Source organism: Manduca sexta, chromosome 7 (genome assembly GCF_014839805.1).
Source record: "Manduca sexta isolate Smith_Timp_Sample1 chromosome 7, JHU_Msex_v1.0, whole genome shotgun sequence".
Lineage (NCBI taxonomy): Eukaryota > Metazoa > Arthropoda > Insecta > Lepidoptera > Sphingidae > Manduca > Manduca sexta.
In genome coordinates this window covers 10,243,941-10,255,519 of record NC_051121.1, presented here as the reverse complement: position 1 = coordinate 10,255,519, position 11,579 = coordinate 10,243,941, and the positions used below count along the sequence as shown (strand labels likewise).

Genomic DNA, 11,579 nt, shown 5'->3' with positions numbered 1-11,579 from the left:
ACTCCTTGGCTACCTACACTTGATTAAATATTATAGGATTACCATAGAGGTTAGGGTGTCTGGCCATTAAAGTAGAGTTAAGAAACATCAACCAATGTGGATCCACGTGACGTATATTTGTAAACCTTTTGGTTAATTCAGTTCTTTAGCGGTCAAGCACCCTTAAATCTGACTTAGTACTCTTGCATCCATCCTCACCACTTCCACAACTTCATAGAAAACAAATTTGATGACATCATTGCTATATCCTTGTTATTGTCATAGAATATATTACATTAATTTATAATTTTTAAAAGGCCAGTTCTAAAGTCGCTCGCAAAAGAGTTGTCTAAATGTTTAGGTACGTATACTCGATCTATGTATACAGGTTGACGGCTCTGGAATTGGCCCCAATAATATCTAATTATTTTGGTCTTGGAATATGGTATGAATACATACGTTATACCGAATATGTAAGAGTAACATTATCTGTAGGTATACATGAATGGTAGAGTAATAAGCTATGAGTAGCTTATATAATATTGAGCCATTGAAGTATATAATATATAATATTTTTATTTTTTTCACTATTTAAAGCTCTTAGTTTTCATTTCATGCGAGTACTAATATCTCGCATCGAATACTAACGCGCCCGCGGACCGCAGCCGCTTCCGTCCCAATGACAATCCACACAGTACCACTGTACTAGCGGCACGAGCCACCCCGACCGCGATCCGCCGCGGACAAAGATTATTTAAGATTATTATAGAGATAACAACTAGTAAAATATGTAGTATAATGACTAAGAATATATTAAAAAAACAAAAGCTTTGCTTTTGGCATATTCGCGTATGGCTAACACCTCATATAAGATCAGTTTGTAAATGTCCTTAACACTGGCTCATTAAGAGTACGTCAAGAAGGTCACTTGGATGTAATCACTGCACGTAGTGTCTGTTTCGGTAGTGTCACTGTGTCGTAAGAATATGAGATCAGACGTAACAATACCCTCAGCCCCTAAGTACCAGCAGCGAACCTGAAACTTTAGCAAAGACAAAGAATGCACATAAACACATTATATGGTCCACACTTGTACTTTTTCCGCGACGACGCACCAACTCGCCTGGTCGTAGTACGAGGACACCACGTGGAGGCTCTCCACGTACTTTCTATGAGTTGGTCGAGCTCTCCCCGTTTGAAGACGTGGTAGTATCGGTGGTAGGTGACCGCGCCACCTTCTGAGGGCAGGCTGTCGGAGCCGTCGCTCAGGGATGGCAGGAGCGGCGCGTGGGGCAGAGGCCTGGCGGTCGGGACCGGCACAGTAGCCGTGTCTTCCGAAGAAGACCTGGTCTCCAATAACTTCCTCTCTTTGGAACATTCGCTGCACGAAGGAAGTGATGCTATACTCGCGCAGCCAAGAGACGCTGTACTGCCCGTCTTGTCGCGGCGACTCCAGTCACTTCCTGCAGAAGTATCGCTGGATTCAATAGAGAATCCTGATTTTAGAGGCGCCGTACTCGTACTGGATCGTGAGGTGACGGATTCAGGACTTATTTCCATTTTGTCTAAGTCGCTGGAATCTGTCGACTGTCCCACTTTCAGCGAAGACCTCTTGTCCGTGCTTGTGCAAAGGGAATCGACACTGATTTCTGATTCCAATGAGTATCCTGTTTCTAATGATTGACTCGTATCGTAAGCTCCAGAATCAATTGTAATTTCTGGATTGCCGTTGCTAGACGATATGGCGCTGTCATCATCTGGGTTCTTAGTTTCAACGTCGGGTAACTTTTCTTCAGTAACTGGTTTCACTGTGTATTGGATGTTGGCACAATTATTCAGGTATATATCCTCATCACTAGTGACTTTCATCGTTCTTTTTAGTTCCCTGTATTTGTTTATTATGGGGTCGACGTCCTTCGATCGTTTTCTGCTTTTCACTTTGGTGCTGCATTTAGGAAACAGTTTGCTGATATCAGTCTCTTGTGAATCATTTAGCGATGCGATTATTTTGCTCCTCTCTTGTATTTCGGCACTAAGTTTACTTAACCCTTGCATTTCTGTGTTGATTTTGTTGATATAAGGATCTTCTAAATGCTGCAAGCTATCCGAGAGTTCGTCTAAGATTTTTTGCGTATTTCTGTCTTCTTCTTCCCGTTTGAGTCTTAGAGAAATGCTCTTTTCACTGCTGCTACTGCTTGGCAGGTCGAAATCCTCTTCATTAATACGTTTAGAATACTGGTCAATTTCCTGTAACAGTTTTTCGCTGAGTTTCTCAGCGAACTCCGTTAACTGATGATTCTTGTCTTGATCCTGAACCCATTCTTCTTCTTTGGCTAGCATATCTGACTTGCATGTCACCAGCGGTTCGTTTGCAATTATCCTATTGAAGCTTTCTGACTTTGAAATTGATTTTTCGGATCCAGTGCTTGATATTGAAATTGAGTCGTAAGGTAACCGGGTAGGGCTTCTGTGGCTTTTACTCAAGTTTTCATCTAGTGAGCGACCTTCTGGCCGGTTTGGAGATAGCCTATTCAGGCTCCAAGTGGAATTGCTAGTACTTCCCAGCTTTGGTGAACGGTCTTTGGACCTTCGACCTGGAGATAAGCGCTCTAGGCTTGACGAGCTACCACTAGAACTGGTGTGGAGATTGTGACCTAGATCTATCTTCTAATATCCTCAAATCTCCAGGTGACAGTTTGTTGAGGCTCCAATTGCTACTACTGCTACTACTAGAAGTTCCTTGTATGATGGCCATAGCTTCAGAACTTTCTATTTTTTCAAGTTGTTTCCTTTTAGCTCTTGGACTTGATTGTATGACGGTTTCACATGCTTCTTCTAAAGTGTTTGCTACTTCTGCAGCGGCTTCTATTAAACTTTGAGGAGCTGGAGAAGTTGAACGCGACTTTTCGTTGGATGGCTCTTCTTTAGGGTTTTCTGTGCTTGAATTATTGGGTAAATCTGAAAAAATATTATAAATTGTTAGCATATTTTGAAACCCACAGCTGTGTTAAAACGAAAATATGAATAAAGTCAATTGAACTTACCTTTTCTAAGGCTGTTTTCCGCACTTCTTCAGGTACTACACTAATGACACTATCGACGGAGTCTGGCGATGATACGCCGCTCGAATCGCTGTCCATGTCATCGGTGGCTGGGTTGAACAACTCTAAAGTCATCAATGTTGGACGACTTTTAGCGATCGGTTCCGCTTTGTTTGTACTGCGCACTATTGGGAATGGTTGCCTTCTACTCAAGTTTATAGCCGGTATGCCGCCGCTGTTTAACATTTCTTTTATTTGTCGTATCCTCTCTTTACGTTTTCGTTCTGCAGCTCTAGAGTCCAAGGCGTCAGTTGCAGCTGACTTATTCGGCTCTTTGGGTTTAAATTGTGGTATTTCAGGTAATTCTGCCACTGTTTGTAATGTTATTTTCGGGTAAGGTTTGACGTCTTGCAACACCACACGTGGTTTTAATTGATTAGTTTCAGCTGTCAGTTTATGTATTTCCTCAATGTCTTTATTGATTTCGGCGATCAGTTCTTTAGTCACTTCTGTGGATGTTTCTTCTTCTTCCTTGATGGGTGGTATTGGATCAACCTCTTCGAATACCTCAACAGGCATGTTTGTGTTTATTATCGGCGGTGGCTCAGGCTTAAGAATTTTGTCATCTGATTCCGATTTTGGCGGAGAATTTGGTTGACTTTTCGATTGTGGCTTCAGCGGTGCAGCAACAACTGAGCTTGAAGTAGAGTAGTTCTTCAAACTATATTGAGCTACAAGTATCTTATTAACAGTAGCTGGTGTTGGTACTGCGTTAGGTGATGCAGGAGGCCGGATTAATGGAAATGCTTGTTTTATCCTCGGAGATGGTAGACCCGGCGAACTTTTCATTCTTGGCGAAGTTGGAACTGATGAAACTTTTAATCTAGGTGATGTTGGTCCTGGAGAAAGTGGGGTTGGTGACAACGGATCTCCCGATCCATCCGCTTTAGGCACATAAATAACAGACGCGAAACTGTCTTCAGAATCTACACTCGTATCGCTTTGAAGGCTGCTGTCTTTCGAAGAATCTGATCCATCTTCTTTTGAATGTCGCCTCTCAGGATACGGTTTTTCATTTGTGACAGGAGTATCGCTCGGCGTGGGAACTTCAGGAACCGGCCCGTGATTCTTCCAACCCTGAAGCATTCTCACGAACACAGTAACTTTATCAATATTCGTTGTAGACGTTTTAAACTTACTAGTGAGGCCGTTTTTCAGGGATTGGAACTTCTTTGCGGTGGTGGCTGAAGTGGAAAATATTGAGTCGCGAATGGAATCTAATGCGCCCTGTCGTCGATATAAGTATTCCTCGTTAAGTGAGGCTTGTTTTTGTATGTTTTTCCTTAAGCGCTCTTTTTCCCTTAATCTTTCTACAGACATCAGCTCTTCGTTGAGCGACGTCTGTTTAAATACGCCAGGCTTTTTTGATTGTAGTCTGTGAGTGTGTATTTTAAAGTTAGGCATCTCTTCAACCATACTCTTCATATCTGTTGGTTTATCGAGATCTTCTTCAGCGTCGTCCTCGTTTATAGACTTTTTCTGTTTAACAAGTCGAGGTTTTTTACGCGGTTCTGTGTTTTCAGGTGCAGCTGGTTCTTGAGGTGGTGGTGATGATTCATCTCCACCGAGACTTGGTAGACTTGATCGGGACCTGACTAGAGCATGTCGCTCTATGTCTACGATGTCAGTTAAGCTTCGTGACTTCATTGTCGATGATTCAGATGGTTGGGTGACCAACCGAGGTGGAACTGCCTCGTCTAGCCGTCGCAGTTCGATTGGGAGGTCGGCTGCTGCTGGTTCGGGCCGTGAGCAGGACCGTGATGGTACCCTGGGGCCTAAACTCCACGAGGGTAGGAAGGACCGTCGACCTGCCAACCGTTGAAGTGCTCGTCTTACAAATGAATAACAGGTTTCGTTGGGAGACGAGAGTGATGACGAACCTGGTGATCCTTCACGGCTTTTCCACGGCTCAGCGCTGTTGACAATAACTTCGTATGAGTAATGTGAACTTAAAAAAACTGTAACGTGTTAAGATGAAATGTTAATGTACTTACTGATCGTTGTCGACTGAAAGAAATCTGGGAGCTGGCGTTGGTGGACATAATGTCGCTGGTCGATGCCAGGGTATCAGTACGTCCTGCGAACCCAGAACAATAGTTTAATAACTTTCTAATATTACACTGGACTTATAAGTATAGACTTTATATAAGAAAGTAATCACCGATCTCTTTACATGACTACGCCTTTGACACGAAAGTCTCGGTGTCGTAGATTAGGAGTATTAATAAATTATGTCAATAAAAGGATTGGTAAAAGTTATATCCAAAGTAAGGTTTAAAATTAATCTCTCAGCTACACCGGAGTAGTACTAGTTTGCTATTGCATTTCGTTTGATAAGTAAGATATTCGAAAGGCTAAACATCCGCTACCCTTTAATCCCTAATCCTTTCCAGTAAGGGCAGCAGCACGTCTATGATTCAAATTGTACCTGTTGGTGTTTATGGATTGAGAAGATCAATTAAAATCAGGCGAACCAGTTGCTCTTTCGGGTTACCGATGAATAAAACTTTCCATAACTAAAATCTGGTTCTCACTTGTGAGTGAAAGTTTCGTCCCTCGTGCTCCATGGCCCACACGGTGAGCAACAGCCTCCCGCCGATCCTGGTGACCCTGGCGAGCTCCCGCAGGGCCATCGCACGCCGCTCCACCGTCGCGAAGTGATGTACCACCGCGATGGATAGCACAGCGTCGAATGACTCGTCGCGGAAGGGTAGGCACAGGTTATCGCATACTACCACCTGGAAGATCAAATAGTCGAATGAAGATGTTTATTCCGTTTTAGGTCACAAGCACGCATCTTTGACTCTTTAAAACGTATTATTATCAGTTACAGTTCCTCCTAAGGGTGTAGAAAAAACCGTGAGGAAACCCGTGTACCTAAGAATTTTCTATAGTAATTTCGAAGGTATATGAAGTGTACTGATGCCTACTCGCTTTCTAGGGGAGGCCTGTTTGCAGTAGAGGGAATATTAGCTGGGCTAGTGTTATTAACAGTTGGTATTCAATTTGAACAATTTTGGCGTTCTTGCGTTTTAACTTCTTATTTGGACATTTCTGTTGCGTCAATAAGGGCCTGTTGCGCAGACCTTGTGTTCTAGAATCTAGATAAAAAGGATAATGTTACCTCATTGCTGTGTTGCCTGGCGTGCGAGGCAAGCCTAGTGCATCTGTCTCCGCCCACGCAGAACACGGACGGATTCACGTTCAGGTATTTGCCGTTGCCACAGCCTAGTAAAAAAAAAAAACAAATCAAAAGTTAATTACAATCATTTAAAAAGGCCTGTTACATCATTGTATGAAGTGGGAAACTAGGGCACAATTAATAAATAAGTTCTTTTTATTAGAATTAACAAATCTATAATTATGAGTTTGTTTGCTTGAATGGAAATGTATATTAGAGCTCATGGTTTATAAGTAACTAGTTGTAAATGTTACGTGATGCAATTATTTACCTATTTTACCTAAATATTCAAGCCAATATAAAAAAACATGAAAATACTTTAGGTTATTGTAAATATGCTCGCGTGGTAATCATTGTAGGCGTTACCATTATTGAGATAAAAACATAAAGGACTTTGTACCACCCACTTTTCTATTCTACAAATGCAAAATGTTACGCATATTTTAATAAAACTGCATTATATTTATTCTACAGAATAATGTTATCTAAATGTTTGCTAATCCCACTCTGTCAACCTACACGTATTTGGTGGGATTGATGATACGCGTAGGTTACTTTTATATAAATATTAATTAGAAATGGGAATAATAAATGTAGTAATAATATACTATGATTAATTAATTTTATTTCTTTAAGGTTGTGTGTTTATGAATGAGGCGTATTGTCTTTAATAATTTTATTCGTCGTTAATTATATTTTGTCTGAATATTATTGTAAGAATACATCACTGTTAAAAACTGTTTTATCTAAGACTATTTATCATTCAAAAAAGAACCATTTTATCATTTATCCGTAAATATAGTTTTACTTTAATGTTAGACATTAAAGTAAAACTATATTTACGAACCTATATTGCAGATTTAAATTTTGAGTTTTCGGATGACCAACATCTCAGTCCGTTCCGTGACAACAAAAGCTGTAAAGTTATACTATGAAAACCGCGATAAAATCAGAACAATAGTTTTATTACAAGGTAATCCGTGTTATTAAGCATATTAGTTGAAATAAAATAACAGCTTATTATCGTTAATTAATTGTGGCTATTGGTGATAACCATTTCTCCTCATTTGACGCTCTATTTAGACTCTGTTTACTATCAGGACCAGTGGCGTCACTTTGTCATGCTCCTATAAAAAAATTTACTCATTTTATAAATATTTTTTGTAATAATATTTATATACAAATGTACCTAACAAACATGTCTATCAAATATCTTATTAAGGGTTGCGTGCATTTAAAGGAGGCAGCGGATTACCTTCCAAAGAAACACCTACGCGTTGACATTTAGATTCCACGTATTCGCTAACACCGCGAATTGGACTGTTTATGTTGAATTTAAATGGCGTAAAGTTTCTAAGAACGGTTTGCTAGAACATTCGACTGGTGAATGGAGGTGCTTAGGCGTGAGAACTAATGGAGATAGATTAATTTATCTTAGAAACAACTTGAATATCCAAGAAGATAAGTTCGTGAAGTGTTTTGAAATTTGATGTAGTGAGACAAAAGGTCAGAGAAGTCAGTACGGTTTGTATGTTAAAGGTTCTTTATTAAGGACTACCTCGATACAATACGACTAACGGACTAAGGTCTCACGTTCGAATCCGCGGTTGGGCTAACTAATATTGATTTTTTTTGTTCTTTATCAGCCTGTAATCGTGAATTCGTGCACAATAGCGTTAGGTTTGCCTCCTAACACATCATGGGAAAAACGGCGAACAGTGAGTGCATTAGCTGCGCCTTTGTTTATTTACCTTTGGAGATAAAAAAGCGTGAGTATGTGGACTCTTAAGACAGTATACTGACCAACATCACAAACAAGGCTGCCAGGTTCAAGATCGGAGAGGAAGGCCTGCACGCCCGGCGCGGAGCACGCGGCGTCTCGTCGCCGTCCTCGCCGGCCTGCTCGTACACGTCGTGCACGTAGGCTCGCTCGAGCGCCGCGCCGCGCGCGCCGACTCGCCCGCCTCCGCGTCAGCGCCCGCGCCCGCGCCGCCCGCCACCGCGCCCGCGCCCGCCCCGCCATCCGCCATCACCGTACCGCCATTGCACTGCGCTGGAATTTTACAATACATATCTTTACATATAATGAAACTGTAACTGCCCGATGTCTGCTTATAATATCTATTGTATATTGAAGAACAACAATGTGGGAGGTCTTATTGGAGCAACAGAAGTCAAAACGACAGTAGTTTTATTACTCTCCACGTTTGAAACACACATCACGCAAAAGCTACTTCATGAAATGAATTCAGTTTTCACTGATGTATTGCCAGAGGATTCGAAAGAGAATATTATGTTGACAAGTGTATGTCATCGAACTATTTATTAAGTGTCGCTTAAATCGGTAGCCCTACATTACAGGCATGACTTCGCACACAGGTTCCTTATGTATCTATATGACATACGAGCATTGACATAAGAGCTACCATAATGTTATGTCAAACCCAACAGGAACATAGCTAGCGCATATAAAGTTCAAAACAACAACAATTAATTAAATTCATTTAAAACAAACATGAAACGATGTCAACCGGCGTCTCTTTGTTACCCTTACTATGCAGTAGCAAGGCAAAAGCAATTTAGTACGCATCGCGGGCACGTGAGCGCGACCCGGTGACCCGGCCGGGTAACGTCCTGGATCCCGGTACAATATCCCGGTCGCTATCCGCCCGGCCCGCCCCCGCCAGCCACCGCTCGACACCCTATAAATTTTAGGATGCGCTCAAATTACGCTAACTGTTATCTGTATTGCGGAAACTGATTTTATGCGATGGGCGAAGTTGGAATTGATTTTATTGGAAAGACATTTATTGTTTTTTAAAATAAGAAATATGGCTACACGGTTTACGAATTATTCCTGAAAAGAGGTATATAATGTGGGTTTAAGGTTACATAAATATAAATATTTCTTCTTTAGGAATATTATTATAATATCTTGAATTTCGAATTCAATTTCTTTATACAAATAAATCAAAGAAGTCAAGTTGGAATACGAATTTCTTTGAATTTCGAATATAATTAAAAAAAAATTGCTAGCAAAGGAGGTAAGAACGTATTTTTTCAGACGGCAAACGTCTGCGATGCTATAAATCGCGACGGTGCGCGACGTGACCGACCCGTTTCCGCGTGTTCCTAAATCGAATTCTGCAACACTTTTTGTAGACAAAAGACGTGGCTAATGTTGCGAATCGGAATCCGGTCGCGGATCGAAATTGTAGTTATTTTTTATTGCGCCGTGTAGAGTGAATTTGAATTCAGTTTTGGTACTTATATTTATTTTGTTATTTTCGCCCAACGAGTAGGCCTTTCGTATGGGAGAAAGTGTCTATTTAGTGTTTGGACTATCGGCAGTTACGCGTTTTGCTACGTCTTGATACCAGATGCAATAAGGCGCAGAAAGATCTCAAAAGGTGTAACGTGGCCAATATCTCTTAAAATTATTGATTACCTCAGCTGTTTTTTGATTGTAAACCGTCGCAAATACAAAATTATTTATTTTGAACATAATTTGGCCAACATATATCTAATAGCGTATTTATGTTCTAGGTAGCAATGAATTGCTATATTTTTAGTGGACAAACGCATTTATTGTTATTTTAGGTTAATAATTTGCAGGTATTGAATAATTGTACCTCCATCTACAGATTGCACAGTTTATGTGAGATATCTGACTCGTCATTATAACGTTTGGCAAAACATAGCAGCCGAATATACAAGACACTAACTTTATCAAATTATTACCCGTGTTTAGGGTCAGTGGAAACATATATTTATATCTCAGTAAGGGATATATTTTACTACCGAAAATGCCGAAATAGAATGTCGTTAGTAAACAAAGAATCAAATAAAAGATGTGACGCATCTGCCGCCCGAGTGGGGCCGCGTGGGCGAAGAGATTTTATTAATAAAGTTTGGCCGATACGTCCGTTTAGCTCGACATTTTTACCCTTTCTTGTGGTTCCTGAGAAGTGTTTCCGAACTGACATACATCTTTGGTTTAATTCAGTATTTGTTTACTAACTAATATGAGTGTGGAATTGTTTAAGAGTTTGTCCTTATTTCACACAGTAATCAAGTTTTTCTTCCATTAAAATATCAGATGATGCATCATTTATTATTTGCAAATTGCACTGTATTATTAACCGAAAAAAAGGAAGAGGTTCTTATTTCGACTGGGTTTTCTTTTTTGTTGTTTGTTACCGCTTGTTGCTTTTGACTGGGTGAATCGATTTTGATTCTTTTTTATTTGAAAGCTGGTGCTTCCCGTGTGGCCCCATATAAATTTCACTAGCTTTTGCCCGCGGCTCCGCCCGCGTTATAAAGTTTTTCAGGCAAAGTTTTCCGTTAGTAGTTTCCGGGAGCCTATGTTCTTCCCAGGGTCTTAAACTGTCTCCATACCAAATTTCATCTTAATACGTTGGGTAGTTTTTGAGTTTAACACGTTCAGGCATACAGATGCAGCGGGGAACTTTGTTTTATAATATATTTTTAGAACTTTTTAAGAGGAACAATACCGTCATACATCATTGTTGCATAACTTTAACCGTTTACGCAGCGCACGCAACGGAAGCTCTCAAAACTAATAATTTTTCCTCGATTTGCAACATGTTTCATTACTGTTCCGCTCCTATTGGTCATAGCGTGATGATATATAGCCTATAGCACTCCAGGAACAAAGGGCTATCCAACACAAAAAGATTTTTTCAGTTCAAACCGGAGTTCCTGAGATTAGCCATTACTGCTTCGCTCCTATTGGTCATAGCGTGATGATATATAGCCTATAGCGCTCCACAAATAAAGGGCTATCCAACACAAAACGAATTTTTCAGTTGAAACCGGTAGTTCCTGAGATTAGACATTACTGCTCCGCTCCTATTGGGTATAGCGTGATGATATATAGCCTATAGCACTCCACGAACAAAGGGCTATCCAACGCAAAAAGAATTTTTCAGTTTGGACCGGTAGTTCCTGAGATTAGCGCGTTCAAACAAACAAACAAACAAACAAACAAACAAACAAACAAACAAACAAACAAACTCTTCAGCTTTATATAATAGTATAGATATAGATTATTGTTGTTATTTCATAGTTCGGAGATACATCAAAAAACTCTTAAAATGATGTCCTCAACGTATATATATTTGTTCATGTATTTAAATCTAGCTTAAAGCTACCAATTTTAATTAGTCACCGACTCCAAAACTGGTACCCGTATACAAGTAATGTTAAATTATTTTTAGTTTTGAAGGCGGTATATAATTTTCGTTAAAAGATTATTTTCTTTATATTATGAAACGATTAAAAAAAAATTAATGGAC

At 40.2% G+C, this 11,579-nt stretch overlaps 1 protein-coding gene across 1 annotated transcript in view; it reads right to left on the bottom strand.

Annotated features, from left to right (window-relative positions):
* LOC119188597 overlaps nt 1-11,579 on the bottom strand; it is a 43,748-nt gene continuing 32,169 nt past the window's right edge. The window contains 8 exon segments of the mRNA XM_037436320.1: nt 1-1,149; nt 1,152-2,404; nt 2,634-2,881; nt 3,024-5,028; nt 5,075-5,157; nt 5,615-5,818; nt 6,205-6,308; nt 8,171-8,314. Of these exon segments, the coding sequence (XP_037292217.1) occupies nt 1,055-1,149; nt 1,152-2,404; nt 2,634-2,881; nt 3,024-5,028; nt 5,075-5,157; nt 5,615-5,818; nt 6,205-6,308; nt 8,171-8,314 (4,136 nt within the window). The 3' untranslated portion in view covers nt 1-1,054.